Genomic DNA, 19,411 nt, shown 5'->3' with positions numbered 1-19,411 from the left:
TTAAATTCTACAGAGAACACCTATGGAAAGAGTCCATTATGATACAAATTTGAATATATGTCTGTGTTCAGGGGAAATTTCTTAAAAATTTAAAACAGCCCAACATGGCTATAATAATGTGTAATGGTAACAAAACCATCAGCAGAGTGAAAGTGAGAGTTTGAGTTTTCATTTCAATTTCTGCAAAGAGGAATATGTAGTTTAGGTTCATGCATGCTTCCAGAAGTATCAATGTTCTCTCAGTGTTCTAGACTCTTCCTCCTGCTGGGCTTGGCTCGTGGTGCTTGGGCACTGGGTTACTAGCACACCAGCTGTCGGCCCTGAGACATCTGAGAATCGGGTGAGCAGTGTGGAGCCGCTTGTGGGGGGTGCTTGAGTGGGTGGGTTTAAAGTGCTTGTTTTGTTACACATGTACAAAACATTTTTTCATGTACAAAACATTTTTTCATGTATGTGCATGTGTGCTAAGCTGCTTCAGTTGTGTCCGACTCTTTGCGACCCCATGGACTGTAGCCTGCCAGGCTCCTCTGTCCATAGGATTCTCCAGGCAAGAATACAGGAGTGGGTTGCCATGCCCCTCCTCCAGGGGATCTTCCCGACCCAGGGATCGAACGTGAGTGTCCTGCCTTGGCAGGTGGGTTCTTTACCACTGAGCCAGCCTGGGAAGCCTTCTTTCACATATACTCAGTACTTTAAAAAGTATTTGGTATCTGTCACATGCACAAATAAATACTTTCAGTTGAATTAAGGGTGAAACTGAGACTGGGGTTTTATTGAGTATGATCGGGAAAGGGGGTGATTAAAAAGATGGACTGTGGTTGCTCTGTGGTAACCTAAATGGGGAGGAAATCTTAAAAAAAGGGGGGGATATATGTATATGTAGAGCCGACTCACTTTGCTGTACAGTGGAAACTAACACAACATTGCAAAACAACCATACTCCAATAAAAATAAAAAAAGATGGACCGTGGAAGCCAAATTAGGATAAACAAAGAAGTGACGACTTCAGAGGAATTATTGATCAGGGTGGTGGGGTCATTAGCTTCAAGGGCCCAGGAAGGTTGAAGAGTTGTCAGAATTAGGTTTCCAGAAGGAGTGAGCAGGAGAGGTTAGGGGAGTGGAGGTTGGAAGGAGTGGAGGTTGGAGGGATGCCTGGGTGGCAGAGGGAGTGGCAGACAACCTCCGTGGAGACACGGAAGTGGGGCATCACCTGTGTGAGTGTGGAGATCAGTGCTGGGTGTGGGGGCAATGACAGTGAGCCAGACCCTAAAATCTTCCAGAGAGCGTGCAGGGCGGTGGGGGGTGGCTTGTGCAGCCCCTGGGACCTGAGCCTTCCACCTGCTGTGTATCTGAGCGTCTCTGTGCACACAAAGGTTTTGTATTTGCATATAATCAGGCCAAGGACGTTTTTTAGGTCTGCATATACATAGATGCATTTTCAGATGTGAATTTTTCTTTGATGGTAATGATGATGGGAAAAGTGTTGAGTTAGCGCTGAAGCTCAGTCAGCACACCTACTGTCTTATGACTGATTCCCTGCCCAGTCTTGAAAAGGCTTCATTATGAGGACTTTGCATCCTCCCCAGGTGAGTTCCAGGTTGGTTACCTGACCTTGGCACAGTCCTGCTCACACAGGAGATTTTAAACCCTCCCAGCTAGTGTCAGGAGAGGGCGTCCCTGCCTGCCTAGACTGTCCCGACTCTCAGGGTAGTGTTGCCGATACTTTTCTGTGGAAGGTGGTTTGTATCACAGGTGAAGTGAAGTGAAGTCGCTCAGTCGTGTCTAACTCTTTGTGACCCCGTGGACTGTAGCCCACCAGGCTCCTCCGTCCATGGGATTCTCCAGGCCAGAATACTGGAGTGGGTTGCCATTTCCTTCTCCAGGGGATCTTCCCAAGCCAGGGATCGAACCCAGGTCTCTTGCATTGTGTGCACACACGCGCACACACACACACACACACACACACACACACGGGATCCCCTGTTACCTGGACCTATTTTTTCTGCTTTTCCTTCTTGGACAAGGAGACAATGTGTTGTCCTTGGTGGCAGCTCTTCATGGGCTCGCCACAGCCTATGGCACTTCTTGGTGAGTTTCGTTTTCTTTCCCCCTCAACATTTCTATAACAGGCAAGGCACCCCATCCCCAATCTCAGGCTTACAGAGACCTTACGGCAAGTGTCTGTTTCATTCCCTCACCTGTCTGCATTGTTGCATGGTTCTGCCCTGGCTGCAGGCAGCTCTGCTCTGTGAGTTTTCTCATTTCTATCTTATTTAAATCTTAATTGGAGTATAGTTGATTTATGATGTTGTGTTAGTTTTGGGTGTACAGCAAAGTGAATCAGTTATACATAGATGTCCACTCTTTTTAGATTCTTTTCCCATGTAGGTTGTGAACAGAGTGCTGAGGAGAGTTCCCTTGCTATACAGTAGGTCCTTCTTAGTTATCCATTTTATCTCTAGTAGTGTGTATATGTTTACCCCAACCTCCCTGGACCAGACACTACCTGAGGCTCTGCAGCCACGGCTGAATCAGGCTCCTGATGACTGGGGGTCCACAGCAGGTCGGGAGCTCAGCCCGGATCAGCATGGATGAGCGTTTTCTAAAGGTGTGGATGGAGGGCAGGAATAATTTGTGGCACTTTTTACTAAGTGTGACACTTTGTAAAAGAGGGAGAGAGGGTGGAGACCTAGGCAGCTGTGAAAAGGTTGAAACCACCAGGCTCTCATTAGCCCTTATGTAAGGACATGATGTTCATCCCTGTCGGTGTTTTCTGTCTCATGTCTGACTTAATTTTCCCTGTTCTCATTGTTCCTGAATTATGTTTTATGAAGTTTTTCACTCAGCCCCCTTCCCTCTCACCAGTGCGTGATGTTGAGCATTGTATTTGGGTGCCAGCATCTAGGGAATGTGAGTGAATGACACCATCTGCATCCACAGGCAGTCACATGGGCAGCGCTGGGGTGGCTCTGAGCCCTGGGGCGGGTGGGGGAGGGAGGGCTGGAGGATTGGGGGTCACTCCCTACTTGGGAGGAGCTGTTCTGAGCCGCTGCTTCCTCTTTGACAGTGTCCACCAGGGCCCCTGAGTCTGAGAAGAGTGTTCCCTCTTCCTTTGGTGCTTCCGGGTGTGCTGAAGCTGGTTTTAGTGATCTGGGTTATGATCCTCAGATCCTAAAAGGAGTAGGATTGCTACTGAAAAGGACTGTATATAGCAGGAAGTGGAGGGACAGTCCCCCTAGCTTTGGAGCATCTGCTGCTGAACTGGGATGAAGTGCTGTCCCTTATCGAAGTTCTCATTAAGTGGTTGAGTTTCACGAGTCATTGAGTTTTATGACTTAACAAGTGAAGTTGGGTTGTTCCTGGCTGGTTCGGTGTCCTTTGCCTGGAGCTAGGTAATTGTAAGACAACTAACATTTATTTGAATAATGCTGACTCTGCCTTTAGAGGCACTTCACCTGCGTTCATTTTATCACAGGAGCTATCGTTGGCCCCCAATTCTTAGGTGAGGAATTTGAGGCACAGCATGTTTAAATAACTTGCCCAGGTCCTGTGGCTTTTGTACTTAAAACCAGGCGGCCTGCTCCAAAGGTTTTTGTGCTCCAGCTTTGCTACTGTCTTCCAACTAAATGTGGGGAAATAATTGTCAGCGGGAGGCCTAGCTGAACAGGGGAGGGTAGCTTTTGGTGTGGAATATAGATTATTTTTCAGATATAATGGGAATATAATAGTTCATTACCTGTTGGGTGGTGGTCAAGGAGAATGAGAAATTAATAGAGGTTGCTTTACAAATCCCCGAATGACCCCCAGCTCTGTGAAGCTGTCTGCTGGTTGCTCCTCTGTGGTCAGTGTGAATGCATTGCCTGGGCTTTGTGAGGCCAGCAAGGCCACATGCTAGCGTCCATGTTGGACATACCCAGACCGGGACTTCCGCTCTTTCCCGCTTCCTTACCGGCCCCACAAGGTGGTGGGGAGGTTGCTAAGGTCCCTCTCGGGGAGCCAAGTGGTGCCCATTCTCAGGGCCACGCTCTCCCCCCATGTCTTAGGGTCTTCTCTCCATCTGCTCCCCTTCCCCAAGGAGATAACATTTCTCTATGTTCCTGATCCAGTTTCTGGGTTTGACTTATTCCCACGTGTCTCTGAGCCTTTGTGCAGCTCATGTTCGGGCTGGAACCCCAGACAGGAGTCTCCCCACATTTCTGACTGGCCTGGTACCTTGGCCATGTTACGGATGATCCTATATCTGAAGGTTTTTTTTGACTTGACCACACCTGCCTCATCTCCCTCATGAGGTTGTTGTTGTTTAGTAGCTAAGTTGTGTCCGACCCTTTGTGACCCCATGGACTGCAGCATGCCAGGCTTCCCTATCCTTACTGTCTCTGAGGGTTTGCTCAAACTCATGTCCCTTGAGTCGATGATGCCATCCTACCATCTCATCCTCTGTCTCCCTTTTTCCTCCTGTCCTCAATCTTTCCCAGCATCAGGTTCTTTTCCAGTGAGTCGACTCTTTGCATCAGGTGGCCTGAATATTGAAGCTTCAGTTTCAGCATCAGTCCTTCCAATGAATATTCAAGGTTGATTTCCTTTAGGATTGACTGGTTTGATCTCCTTGCTGTCCAAGGGACTCTCAAGAGTCTTCTCCAGCACCTGCAGTTCAAAAGGATCAATTCTTCGGTGCTCAGCCTTCTTTATGATCCAACTCTTATATCCATATAGGAGTACTGGAAAAGCCATAGCTTTGATTATATGGACTTTTGTTGGCAAAGTGATGTCTCTGATTTTTACTACACTGTCTAGGTTTGTCGTTGCTTTTCTTCCAAGGAGCAAGCACAGGGTTGTCGTTAGGGTCAAATATAGTAAATCCATGAAAGTGTCTCTTAAGGACTAAACATACAGTGTTACTAGTAGTTCCAACCTTCCCAATTGGCTTTCACTCCCTGCTTTGAGACCCGGCCTGGACTTTGGTCCCGGTGTCATTTCCATTACTTGATTGTATCCCTGTCTCTGGGGCCCCTGCACCTTATTCTGCTCAAATTTCCTAGTGCTTGGCACAGGCCTAGTTTGCAGGGGGAGGGGCCCGGTCATGTTTGACTGAGCAGGTGAAGAGCATCTTTCTAAAGGAAGTTTGTGGTCATTTTTTTTTTCCTGAACAGTCCTCTTACCATAATATCTATGCATCTTGAAGTTAAAGAGCAGACTGTCCTGGTGGTCCAGTGGCTAAGAGTCTGCCCTCCCAGTGCAGGGGACCCAGATTCAGTCTCTGGTCAGGGAACTAGATCCCACGTGCCACAACTGAGGGTCCTGTGTGCCCCAACTAAGACCTGGTGCAGCCAAATAAATTTTAAAAATTATTAAAAAAAAAAAAATAAAAGGCAGCTCTGTGATCCTGTCTGTGTGCCCTGCTACCAGGCACTAACTTCCCGTGCCTGAGGCCACCTTCTCCAAGATCTGTGCTTTCCAAAGAGTCATCTCATGAGTCTTGTGTTTTATAAAAAAAAATAAGACAGATAAAGGAATCGTTCTAGATTTTGAAGACTAGAGATTAAAAAAAAAAAATGTGATGTTAATTTTTTTGTTCATTTGACAAATATGTGTTGAGTACCTGTCGGGTACCCAGCTCTGTTCCTGGGTCTGGGAATACAGCGGTGACCAAATCCCAGGCGGATGGCATTCCTGCCTGCTGAGGCTTCCATTCTAGTGGAGTGCAATAAGGGAAGAAAGGAATGAGTCAGTCTTGACTGATGATGTGTGCCATGGGGAGGGATCATGTGAGGGGGACTCCCAGACCTCCGAGGAGTCCTCAGCGGGATAAACAAAGCGCTCAGTTACTGATGTTGGCTTTGCTGTGTGTGGAGTGACCTTGAGAGCATCACAGTGTCCTGTCGTGAGGACGTCAAGCTCTGTCCGTCTGCCCCTCATCAACAGAACAAGTAGGGAGTGGTGGGGAGGAGGTGGCTGGGCTCTGGCTCCTGGAGGGCCTTCCTGTCTGCGTGAGGCCCTCAGCTTTGACAAGGAGCCGCTGTGCTCATGTCGCTGACCCTGGCGTGTTTCTGAGGGACCAGGGGATCCCAGGGAAGATGGACTCTTGGTGGCCCACAACTTCTCCGTGTGTCTTGCAGCTTCAGTCCACTCCCAGCTGGCCACCCACCAGACTCCGTGCCGGAGGAGGCGGGTGATCCGTGGCCCACAGGGACCCCTGAGATTTCCCTGCAGAGGTTGAGCGCGGCCTTAGCTCTGAAGGATGGGAAGGAATGAGCTGGACGAAGATCGGGGATCGAGGGTGGGGAACACGTGTGGGAAGCTCGGGAGATGGAAAGAAGCCACGGTGGCCAGAGTGCAGGGCAGCGTGGAGAATGTGGCGTCGGGTGGACTTGCCCTTGAGCAGAAAGGCTGTGGAGTAGTGGTGAAGAGTTTGGGTTGTATTTTCAGTGCTGCTGATTTGGTTTATTCTGTTATCCTGTTGACTGCCGTTTGGAGAGGTGACTACAGACGGAAGCAGGGAGGCGGGGAGGCAGGGACCCCTGGGTGGGGATGGGGGCACAGTACCCGGCGGGGCAGTGGAGGACCCAACACCCTGGAGGTGGGCTGGGAAGCAGCTGGGAGGACCCGGGATGGGGATTGGGGTTCAGCAGCAATCCTGGAGCCGACAGCGGACAGTGAGAGCTAAGCCTGCAGAGCGGAGGGACCCCCTCCGCAGAGGGGTGACATTTCCCTCCTGGTAACCCAAGGGTCAGGTCGCCTCTTTCGTGTCAGCATGAGATCTGATGGCTTACATGTTGTGGTCACTGCCCCGTGACTGTGTATTAGAGGCTGTTTGTCTCATTCAGGAAAATATTGAGCTAAATGCTTATGCTCCCTGCAGGGCATGTAATGGTGCTGAGACAACCTGGGGGTCTGTGAGGTGGGCAGTGTCTCTTACGGAGGAGACAGATCATTCCATCAGAGTTGAGCCCAGGGTTGCACCAGGAAATTGAACGCAGTGGGACATAGTCTGTGACTGGGAGGAAGAGGTTGGTGGGCTGCAGAGCGGAAGCCCTGCCCTGGCTTGGGGGCTGGGGAGGTTTCAGAGGCCCTCTGGGCAGTTGGTGTTGGAGTAAACATTTAACAAAGCCCTTGGAACTGGCACACTCGAGGAAGGCACTGAGAACTCCACAGCAAGGCTGTGTCACTCATGAGAACGGTAATGCTCGTGTGGATTAAGGATCCTGGTGGTGTTACCTGCTCGCATGCAGGTAAACTTGTTAGTTACCAGGAACTTGTACTGCTCTGTGCTGCGTGTGATTTTCGGTGGAGAAACGGGAATGTGAACTCGGCCGTTCCAATGATCTTTCCAACATCTTAGGTACATTGTTTTCAAAGAACCAGTGCAGATTTTTACCATGAACGGCGCTATGTAGTTATCAGAGGAAAACCACTCTTTAGACTCATCAGTGTGAATGTTAACTGTATAGAATGTAGACGTGGCAGTGGGTGTGTTCTCACATATTCACAGACTTAGGACCCCAAAGCTGATACGACTCTGATATAGATTGAATAGCAGCATGTTTTTTTTCCCCCCCTTTGAATAATCTTGTCAAATTTTAAGAATGCCCAAAGAGCTAACTCCTAAGTCAGGACGTTGCTGGAAAGGCACAAACAACCTTGTTTGCTGAGGAACCTGTGCAGAGGTGTGTTGACAGTGGGTGACTTTTCTGACCTGAGCTGAAAGGGACGCTGGCTATATTGTTGGCTTGGCCCCTGCAGGGGCCAGGGTGGGGTGGGGGGGACATGTTCTTGGGCTGAATGAATTCCCTGAACGTCCAGTCGATCTCCCTGCAGCCCTGGTTTATCAACACTAAACACATGGGAGACACATGGCTGGAATGATGCTAGGAACACAGGACCCACTGTGTCCATGCAGGGGCCGGACGGGTCAAGCAGAAGCTGGAGGGATGCGGCGACCAGTGGCCCAGGTGGATGTGGGCAGCAGGTCGGGAGCGCTTGATGTGGTAACTGGCGGGAGGGAGGAGAGACTGGGCCGTGGGGCGCTCCTGGCAGAGTTAGGCTCATCCTTCTTTATGCGTGCAAAGTCACTCAGTGGAGTCTGACTCTGCGACCCCATGGACTGTAGCCTGCCAGGCTCCTCTGTCCATGGGATTCTCCAGGCAAGAATGCTCTAGTGGGTTGCCACTTCCTACTCTAGGGGATCTTCCTGACCCCAAGGATTGACCCGAGTCTCTTAATGTCTCCTGCATTGGCGGGTGGGTTCTTTACCTCTAGCGCCACCTGGAAGCCTCCATCCTTTATGATCTGGGTCTAAACCGCCCCAACTTCTACTCCCCACCCCCAGCCAGAAATCATCTCGTCCCTCCCAGGACCCTCACTAAACCCCTGGCCTTCCAGCTGCTCTATAGAGGTTGTGACCTTGAGGTCCGGGAGTGGGGGAGGGGACGTGCCCTGCGGAGAAAGAAGTGGACGGAAATGCACTTTACTGTGTTGTTTTGTCTTATAAGGGGACATGACTGATTTTTGCATTCCTTTGTTTCTGAAAAGATTGTTCGTGAATGCTGATGATCATGTAAGGTTGTGCTTGTAAATGGGAACTTTTTCTTTTCAGACAATGTGGATGCCAGCGATCTTAAGCAGTTTTTTGAGACCAACTATTCTCAGATATATTTCATCTTCTATGAAAATTTTATAACACTGGAAAATAGCTTGAAATTAAAAGGTAAGAATTTCTATAAAAATTTTTTTTTTGATATACAAAGTTTTTTTTTTTTTTTTTTTAATAAAAATACAGGAAGTTCTTGAAGGTTGTGTGTGTCACGTGCTACAAGTTACATGTCTTTAAGCTTCCTCTCTTTCCAAACACTCAGCAGAGCTATGAACTCACAGTGGTTGCATCTTTCCCTTGAACTTTCTCTCATACAGGTGTTAACTGAACAACAACAGCCAAGGGGAAAATGGAAAGACAAGAAATCCACAGAAGGGAACTTCCCTGGTTGCCCCAATGGCTAAGACTCTGCACTCCCAATGCTGGGGGCCTGGGTTTGATCCCTGCTCAGGGAACTAGAACGCACATGCTGAAGTTAAGAGTTTGCATATTGCAACTAAAGAGCCTGCGTGCTGCAACTAAGACTCTGTGTGCGCGCACACACACACACACACACACACACACACACACACAAATGTATATATATAAAAATAAAAGGAAAACCACAGAAAGTGTGAGTTCCATTCCAGAGGTTTTGGGGGAGGGTGCGGTAGGCTGGGACAGGGTCACATGGAAAGAAGAGGCCTTAGAGAGGAGCTTGGAGGCCACACAGCTGCCACAGGTCCTTCAGGGGATACTGCTCCAGCCTCTGTTACGTCAGGGCACACGTGGGCCTGGGCCCAGGATGCCAGCACCTGTTCTTTTTAAATGAATTTCTTAGCTTTCCCCCCTCGTGATTTATAAATTGGTACACACCTTGAACTTAAATGTTTTCTGCCAGATTGGTAGCTGTCTCAAATATGGAATGATGTGATTTCTATCTTGCCTCCTAGCTCTGTTCCACTTCATAGTAGTGTGATCGTATATTCAATCAAAATAGCAAAGAAAAAAATAACACCTGGTATCTAAGAAAACAACATTACCATCTACAAACCTCATTTTTTAAAAGGCCCTTCCTCCATCCCTTTTCTCCCTTTCCTCCCCCTGTCCTTTAGGACAATTTGGTAGCTCAAGACCATCAGTCAGCTTGTGCCACGTAACAAATTGCACAACAAACCATCCCAACACTGAGTGCCTTCAAACATCCACTAGGCATCTAGTTTGTGATTTTTCTGAATCTGTTGGGCAGTTCCTGTGGTTTGGGCTGGCTCCTGCCTCTGACTGGCTAGTGGCGAGTGGCCTCATTCACACATTCACACATGTCCTGATGGTTAAGCTGCTGCCCAGGGCGCCTTAGTGCTCCTTCGTGTGGGCCCTCTTGCCAAGCTGGCAGGCTTCCTTGGCTCCTGCACACTTGGCCTCAGGGCTCCGTGACCTGCTGGCGAGTGAGGCTTTCTGAGCTCACCTCACATTTGCTCTCATCACCGTGGTTGGAGCAGATTCTGGGGCTGGAGAGAAGTAGACCCTTCTTGATGGGGAGAAGACTCTGCCGCTCTATTGCCTTGTATCTCCTGCAGAGGACTGATAAAAAGAGGGAGAGGCTTTACAGTTTCTTGCTTTTAGTACAGTCTGTGTGTTGACTGGAGCCCAGGAGAGGAAGTTGCCAAAACAAAAGAAGAAAGGAAAATGGTTGCTAGGAATAACAAAATCATCTTGTGATCCCTTCAGCCCTCCAGTTATTTAGCCAAAACCTGCGCTGTTGGTTCTGCTTTCAAAATGTATCCAGAATCACAGGCCTCTAGCCCTGGCCTCTCCTCCTGACCTCTCCTCCTGGCCTCCTCCTGTTGTCCTTACCTGGGTTACCGCAGCCACCTCAGAACTGGCCTCCCTGCCACACCGTCCACCCCACCCCTGCCAAAATCTCTGGGAAAGACCAGCTGGAGGGTTGCTTTACAGCGTCTGTCAGTCAGCTCCAGACTGCAGACCCTCCAGTGGCCTCCTGGTCCCCTCACGCCCTTGCCTGCCTGCCCGCCCGCCTCACCCCCATGACTCTCCCCCTCACTCCAGACACAGGGGCCTCCTCGCTGTATCCTCCCCCTGCAGACCCGCTCCCCCACGGGGACCCTGCAGTCCCTCCGCCTGGAACACAGCCACCCCCCATTTCCATACCCCGGGTCTCCCTGCGGCTGCTCCCTCACCTCTTTGAGGTCTTTGCTCAGGTGTCCCTTATCAGCAGGGTGTCCCCGACTTCCCTAGTCAACCCCAAAACTGCCCTTTTGGGCATTCCCATCTGCTTCTCGGTTTCCTCACTCATTTCTGGAGAGCCTCCTCCTGCCGGAATGTAAACCTCCCCAGGGCAGGGGTTCACGCCTGTGAACTCATGTGCCCTGAGGTTCCAGAAGAGTCCCTGACGCAGAGACCATCCTCGGAGTTTATTGAGTGAATGAGTGACAGCCACTTCAGAGAGCTGTGGGGGTTCAGATTCAGGGTCAGCAACATAATTTTAACCTAATTTTTAATATCTTCAAATCGGCACGTTGTCATAGTAATGAATTCTTTTTTTATATATTCCAGGGAATAATAAGTCACAAAGGGAGGAGCTGGACTCCATCCTCTTTCTTTTTGAAGTAAGTTTTTATTCATTCATTTAGCTTTTAAGATTCTCGTCAAAAGCATGGTATTTTAGATCTTTAATGTTACTTGAAGACAAGTAAAAATGATGGGCATGTGTATCCCGCCTTCCTCTTTTACAAACAAGGTGCTAAAAATGTTCTTGTGATTTTTTTTTTTTCCCCCTTGTGGGAGAGTTTTTCCTGTGTGGGGATCTAGATGGGAAGTTATTAGATGGGAATATGTGTACATTTTAAACGTTGATATTGCCAAATTGCTCTTCAAAAAGGTCGTATATGTAAACTTCCATGTAAGTCTTATGTAAATTTCCCCAACCAACCCCAGAGATAATTTTTTTCTTTTTAATATATGTAAGTTGACATGTAAAAACTCACTGTTTTTCACGTATATTTCCCTGACTGCTCTTGAGGTTGCCACCTATGTGTCTCCAAAGGTGGAACAATAGCTGTGGCTTTTGATCTATTAAGAATAAGGTCTTTCTTGTCTAGATGTATCAGACAAGTGATCAGATTACTGAGGCCTTGAGAACTACACTGGAACCAGATTATAGGTTCTGAACGTTAATTGTTGGTTACCTAGAAATGATTCATGCTTTGAAAAGATGTGTGCTGAGCTTGGTGGGAGACCAGCTTTGTGACTGTTGAGGAAGGTTGTATATGTGTTTGCTGCAGAGCTGGCTGAAGGGGTGGCCGAGGGGGATGGCTGTCCGGGTTCGTGGAATAAAACAGATGCAGAAACCTCCAGCCTGGTTCGGGTTCCCAGCTGGCAATCCGTCACTGGTCACCCGTCTCCTCCGGGGTCCATGCTCCTTCCTCAGGGTCCCAGACATTGATTCAGGGCATGTTTTGTGGTGGTTCTCTGTGTTTCCTGTGGTTAACCTGCTGTGAAAGAAGCTGGCGCAGAGGAGCTGTTTTTAACAGGAGCTTTAATTATGCCTGTCATTTAAACAGGTTTCTACTGACCACTGCTGGTTGAACTCTTCTGTTAATTTACATTATTTATGTAGAAGGTTAATGCATTTGCTAAAGAACCCACCACACAGAGGTAAAGCGTGAGGATAAAGCTCACAGGCTTGCCACACCCACCATCACCACCTCCCCCCCACATCCCCACCTTGCCACTAAGTTTAAGGTCCAGAAACTGCAGTGTACCTCCTCCCTGACCCCATCCCCGCTCTCTGCTCCAAAGGTAGGTACACCTTGTACTTCGCTATACCCTTGCTCCTCACAGATAGTTTTCTACAAGCACTTGTTCATGAACAGTGTGAAAGAAAGACAGTGAAGTCACTGAATCGTGTTTGACCTTTTGCAACCCCATTGACTGTAGCCTACCAGGCTTCTCCATCCATGGGATTTTCCAGGCAAGAATACTGGAGTGGGTTGCTATTTCCTTCTCCAGGGGATCTTTCCGACCCAGGGAATGAACCCAGGTCTCCCTCATTGCAAGCAGGCGCTTTACCAGCTGAGCCACCAGGGAAGCCCATGAACAGTGTACCATGTGACTTTCTTTGGTTTCGAGGGTCATAAAGATGGCCTCATCTGGTGTGTGGTCAGCAGGGGCTGGTCTGGCACACCCAGTGATATTTCTCCCCTTTATCCGTGTGTAGTTTGTTCATTCCATTCCCATGCCAGGTCAGGTGGCTGTGCATGTTGTTCTGTGCTGTGCTTTATTGCTCACTCACATCCAACTCTTTCTGACCCCATGGATCGTAGCCCTCCAGGCTCCTCTGTCCGTGGAATTTTCCAGGCAAGAACACTGAAGCAGGTTGCCATTTCCTATTCCAGGGGACCTTCCCGACCCAGAGCTCAAACCGTCGTCTCTCCTGCATCTCCTGCATTGGCAGGTGAATTCTTTACCACTGCCCCTGCCCCTGCCCCGGGAAGTGCAGATGGATGTAGGTGATTTAATTCCAACATTTTGTCTATAGATGGTGTTGGTTTTCTTGGTAGGCAGGCAGATGGTCATAGAATAAAGGTTCCTCTGGTTTTCTTGTCTTTCTGCCCTGGCTCACTCTCCAGCATGCTGGTAACTAGCAGTAATAAAGTTGGTTCTCCTTTTTCTGATTTAAAGAGAGTTTTGTTAATGTTTCCTCACTAAGAATAGTGTTTCTGTAAATATTTGGTAGGTACTCTTTATCATATTAGATAGCTTGTTTCTATTCATAGTTCAGTTCAGTTCAGTTCAGTTGCTCAGTCGTGTCCAACTCTTTGTGACCCTATGGAGTGCAGCACTCCAGGCCTCCCTGTCCATCACCAACTCCTGGAGTTTACCCAAACTCATGTCCATTGAGTCAGTGATGCCATCCAACCATTTCATCCTCTGTTGTCACCTTCTCCTCCCGCCTTCAATCTTTCCCACCATCAGGGTCTTTTCTAATGAGTCAGTTCTTTGCAATCAAGTGGCCAAAGTATTGGAGTTTCAGCTTCAATATCAGTCCTTCCAGTGAACACTCAGGACTGATCTCCTTTAGGATGGACTGGTTGGATCTCCTTGCAGTCCAAAGGACTCTCAAAAGTCTTCTCCAACACCACAGTTTAAAAGCATCAGTTCTTCGGCACTCAGCTTTCTTTATAGTCCAACTCTCACATCCATACGTGACTACTGGAAAAACCATAGCCTTGACTAGATGGACCTTTGTTGGCAAAGTAATGTCTCTGCCTTTTAATATGTTGTCTAGGTTGGTCATAACTTCCTTCCAAGGAGTAAGCGTCTTTAGTTTCATGGCTGCAATCACCTTCTGCAGTGATTTTGGAGAGATTTATTAAAAATCATGGATGAGTTTTGAAGTTTTCAAAAGTTCTTTCCTGCATTGATTGGGATGATTCTTCATGAATATGAATGTGGTGAATTGCAGTTCTGAATTTTGAGGAGGCCAATATTTTGTTTGCATTTTTGGATCTATGTTCACAACTGAGGTTGGTTTAGATTTTCTTTCCTCACATGGTTTTGGGGCTTCCAGATGGCACTAGTGGTAAAGAACCCGCCTGCCAAGTCTGGGGACAAAAGAGACACAGGTTCAATTCCTGCTTTGGGAAGATACCTTGGAGAAGGGCACAGCAACCCACTCCAGTATTCTTGCCTGGAGAATTTCATGGACAGAGGAGCCTGGAGGGCTACACTCCACGGGATTGCAAAGAGTCGGACACGACTGAGTGAGTGACAGATTGTTTTGAGTGATCCTGTTACAAAGGTTATAGGATATGTTGTCAAATGTCCTTTTTCTATTATATAAAATAGTTTCTATAAGATTGAAATGATCTGCTTCTAGAAATTTTTTTTTCTTTCCTGTAAAAGCCCTCTGAAACTAGCTTTTTTGGTTTTCGATTTTGTTTTTTTTTAGTAAGAGGACTTTGCCCCATTTCTTTAATAGTTTTTGGATTCAGTTCAGTTCTGTTCAGTTGTTCAGTGGTGTCTGACTCTTTGCGTCCCCATGGACTGCAGCACGCCAGACCTCCCTGTCCATCACCAACTCCCGGAGCTTGCCCAACCTCATATCCATAGAGTTGGTAATGCCATCCAACCATCTCATCCTTTGTTGTCCCCTTCTCCTCCTGCCTTTGATCTTTCCCAGCATCAGGGTCTTTTCAAATGATTCAGCTCTTCACATCAGGTGGCCAAAGTTTTGGAGTTTCAGCTTCAACATTAGTCCTTCCAATGAATGTTCAGGACTGATTTCCTTTAGGACTGACTGGTTTGATCTCCTTGCAGATTACTTTATGATTATTGATTTTTTTAAAAAAAATTCTGATTTGACTGTTTATTTTTCTAAGAATTCAAAAAGCTTGGTCTTATCCCCAGTTTTAAATCTTATGGCCCAGTCCTTCCTTTAAGGTTCATAATCCCTTCAGTTTTATCTGCTTTGGATTAATCTTTATTATCTTCAGACTGTTACTTACTATTAGGAGAAGTAGTCGTAGTGTTAAGATTGGTGCAAAAGTAATTGCGGTTTTGAACCCAGATTTTTAAATCATTATAACTAGGCTCAAACACATCCCTGTTAATCAAAATAGGAACTATTACAGTCAACACATTTTTGCCAACAAGCAGTAAATTTGTTTATTCCTGTAGCATAAAAATCCGTGCTTCAGGATTCAAGAAACTCTTGGAAAGCATTTTTCGCATCCTGCTAGTTGTGGAAGTGTTTTCCCTGCAAAAAATTGTTGAGTTGCTTGAAGAAGTGGTGGTTGGTTGGTGAGAGGTCAGGTGAATATGGCAAAACTTTGTAGCCCAATTCATTCAACTTCTGCAGCATTGGTTGTGTGACGTGAGGTCGGGCGTTGTCGTGGAGAAGAATTGGACCCTTTCTGTGGACCAGTGCGCACTGCAGGCCTTGCAGTTTTCAGTGCATCTCATCGATTTGCTGAGCATACTTCTCAGATGTAATGGTTTCGCTGGGATTCAGAAAGCTGTAGTGGATTAGACCACCAAATAGTGTCCGTGACCCTTTTTTTGGTGCAACTTTAGCTTTGGGGAGAGCTTTGGAGCTTCTTTTCCATCCAGTCGCTGAGCGGGTCATCAGTTGTATAAAATTCACTGTCACAATCTGATTGAGAAATTGTTCGTTGTTGTTGCACAGAGTAAGAGATGACGACACTTCAAAATGACAGTTTTTTTGATTTGTGGTCAGCTCATGAGGCACCCGTTTCTTGAGCTTTTTCATCTTTTCAGTTTGCTTCAAATACTAAGTGATCACAGAACAGTCGATGTTGAGTTCCTGGGCAACTTCTCGTATAGTTGTAACAGGATCAGCTTCCATGATAGCTCTCAGTTGGTCCTTGTCGACTTCCAATGGCCAGCCACTATGCTCTTCATCTTCAAGGCTCTTGTCTCCTTTGCAAAACTTCTTGAATCAGCACTGTCCTGTTCATCGGTTAGCAGTTTCTGGGCCAGTTACATTGTTGATGTTGCCAGTTGTCTCCATAGGTTTATAACCAGTTTTGAACCCACTGCACAGTATCCTGGATATTACCCAGAGATCAACCTCACACTCCCTGCATTGGAAGCTCGGAGTCTTAACCAGTGGACCACCAGAGAAGTCCCTCTGTGTGTTTTTGCTTTTTTTTTTTCTTTTCTTGTTTTAACTTTTTTTGATTTGGCATTCCTATGTGGCTGGTTGCATTTGATTGTCTCTTGATCCTTGTTCATTATTAGACATCTTTTACTTTCTGAACCAGTTAACCTGGAAGATTTGACACTGTGATCATTCTACTATCTGAAGTCCGTCTTCAGTTGTCAAAAGCTATTGGTTATTTCTTCAGTCTCTCACAGTAGCTTCTTGTATGTTTTGTGATACCACTTTGAGATCAGAATTCATGGGATGCATATTTAATTTGTTTGAATCTTTTTTTTTCCCTCGAAGGGTTTGTTTTTGCTTTTGCTTGGGGTCTGAGAGTGTGCTTTTTTGGGGTCCCTTCAGCTTCACTTGAGAGTCCTGGTTCCTTATTGGCATCCCAGGCTCAGTTTCTCACACCCATGTTGGGGTGGGCACGAGATCGAGAACAGGAGGATGTCCGTAGGTCCTCCTTGGATTTGGCGTTTGCTTCCCTCCTGCTTCCTCTCTGGCTGTGTTTTAAGTCCTTGCTCGTTTCCCTGTGTCCCTGAAGCAAGGAAATGACAGTTAACTTTTGCTGTCACTGTCCCACAACAGGAAAACCCATCAGAGGCTACACGCTACACCCCTTCGGGGTGGGGGACTGGTTTCAACACCTTCTCCTTGCGTTCAGAAAGTTTAGATTAAGGAGGGTGTTACCCCCCATACATTACCATCTACAGGCAGTTCGTTGCTCATGTAAGAGAACAAATATATCTCATTCACAGCTTCATAAAACCTTCATCTGGCACCATAAACATGAGTGAAAAATGAACCTGTACCGCTTCTGTTTTTGTTTATGTTATCTCTATCTCCAGCCTCAGAAGGTGGGTTGTAATTTGCGTGGTTTGTTCTGAGGGCTGTGTAACTTTGTTGCCACCATCTACAAGTTAGTGCCTCTTAAAAAGAGGTGGTTTATGAGGATTTGAAGGTAAATACTTATCAAGGTGTAAATAGTTGGGAAAGGCTTCCTTCGGAAGAAGTGGAATTATTAAGATGTGTTAAATCACAGAAGGGATACTGTGTAAAGATGGCCAATAAATAAGAAATGAATTGGAAAAAAGCGTGGAGATAAGGGAGTTAAGAAGGCAAGAAAGAGGAGCCTGTTAGGGGAGCTACTGCTTGCTCTGTAAGTCAGGGTTGTCTAGACGGGAACCTTTGAGGAAGGAAGCAGTCATTTTTTTCAATGTCGTGAGCTACCAACCACATCACCCTGCTTGGATGAAGCAATGGTGTCAGTCCAGGCTGAGTGTCCTTCAGGCAGCAGGCTGATCGTTCCATCTGCCTTTATGTTCAGTGGAGGACGATGCCCCTCAGAAGCTGACCTCAGCCACCCTTGCCCGTAGTTTCAAACCTCTGTACCACTTGGAGTTTCTCTTGTTGCTGGTTCACAGTGCCATTTTTCACAACTAATTGAGGTTATGGCTGCTTAGTTTTACTCTTCTTCTAAAAACATATTTCATGGGACTTCCCTGGTAGTGCAGTGTTTAGGAATCTGCCTGCCAAGGCAGGGGACACAGGTTCAATTCCTGGTCCGAGGGGATCTCACATGTGGTGGAGTAACTAAGCCCATGGCCACGAATATTGACACCTGAATGCCTAGAGCCATTGCTCTGCAACAGCAGAAGTCACAGCAATGCAAAGCCCAAGCCCTGCAACCAGAGAGTAGCCCACGTGCAGCAACAAAGACCCAGTGCAGCAAAAAAAAAAAAAAAAATCATCTATCATTGCTGTGTGTTTCAAACGGGCATGTGGAGTTGATGGTGTGGGGCCCCATGCCTTGAGTCTCCATTGCTGTCTTGACCAGAGTGTAAATGCTTCACTCAGGCCATCCTGTTTAATCCTTTCAGGAAATTGGAGACAGATACTGTCTTTTCAGTTTTTTATGGCTGGAAGGGTGGGGGCTTCGTTGTGTCAGGTGACTTGCCCAAGGTTGCATATCTGTCCAGTGGTAGATAGAGGTTGAACCTCTCGTCTCTGGAGCCCGTTCCTGACCTCAGCACCGCGCTGTGCACCGCTTAGGAGTCTCAGCAATCGAGCTGTGGTCCAAGGGCCGTGATACCAGCAGACGCCTATTCTTGTGCAGGCCACTCATTCATTAGACGTGTTTATCGCGTACCTACTGTGTCAGGCGCCCTTCTAGGTGATGGAGGTACAGCAGAGAGATGGACAGAAACCCCTGCCCTTTTGGAGCACGCGTTACATTTCGTGGTAAACTGAATAGTACGTCAGGGCGCCAGTAACCACCTTCTGAGTCAGAAAATTCTGGACGGCCCTTCTCAGAAGTGACGGTGGCCCTTGAGGTGGCTGCCTACATAGGTCAAAGGAGGGTTGATGTGGGAATGTCAGGCGCCTGGTTAATGAGTTCCAAGGTCAAATAACTGACTTGACTTTGAGATCCTTCTGGATTCAGCAGTTGAGAGGTTTTTAACCCTTCTTGGGATTTGTTTTAATCGGGTGTGGGAAGACTGACAGACCTGAAGATGATTGGCATGAAGGCAGAGGTTGTTACAGTGCCAGAAGCAGGAGGTGTGGCACGTCAGGTGGGCCCCGAAGAGAAGCTCCAAGGAGACGAGAGCAGGAGAGAGAGGAGTGGAGGTGGTTTCTGTGGGAAGGAACGGGCCAGGCAAGGTCAGGAGCTGGCAGAGCAGGTGTAGGGTCAGGTAGTTTGAACCCTCTCAGCGGGCCGTGGGCCATGGGGGTGGCCCCTGGCTGTCCAGGACCTGGTCCCCAGGTGATTTGGGCAAGAGATTGTGTCCCAGGCAGTGAGAACCCAGTAACGGAGGTGGCCGTGTGCGGATTTGGGCTTGGCTGGTTTGCATATCAAAGGCGCGCTGGCAGGTAGTATCCAGGAATCCACTAACCCTGGGGAGGGTGGTCTCTGCCAGCCCAGCAGGGCCCCAGGCATCAGAGCACCAGGAATCGAGAAAACGAGAAGACACAGTTGTTAAGGAGATGTGTTTCTAGCTATCTGCCACACTGTACATTGTCCTTCCTTTAGCAGAGAGATGGGATGTTTGGATAGAGTTTGACAGCAAGGTGTTTCCCCAGCCTCCCACTCCCCAATTAAAATACGCATCCGCAGAAGAGGTTTCATATCACACATACATGTATTTTGACCT

At 47.6% G+C, this 19,411-nt stretch overlaps 1 protein-coding gene across 2 annotated transcripts in view; it reads left to right on the top strand.

The window, feature by feature from the left end:
- Positions 1-19,411, top strand: part of RALGAPA2 (Ral GTPase activating protein catalytic subunit alpha 2) — a 270,511-nt gene that overhangs the window by 16,011 nt on the left and 235,089 nt on the right. For both annotated transcript variants that reach the window (XM_065921331.1, XM_065921330.1), the window contains exons 2-3: positions 8,594-8,704; positions 11,144-11,196. In XM_065921331.1, the coding sequence (XP_065777403.1) occupies positions 8,594-8,704; positions 11,144-11,196 (164 nt within the window). The remainder of the gene's footprint in view (positions 1-8,593; positions 8,705-11,143; positions 11,197-19,411) is intronic.

This window comes from Muntiacus reevesi, chromosome 2 (assembly GCF_963930625.1).
Source record: "Muntiacus reevesi chromosome 2, mMunRee1.1, whole genome shotgun sequence".
NCBI lineage: Eukaryota > Metazoa > Chordata > Mammalia > Artiodactyla > Cervidae > Muntiacus > Muntiacus reevesi.
Note: the sequence above shows the minus strand (reverse complement) of the source record. Positions and strands in the feature narration are given on the sequence as shown.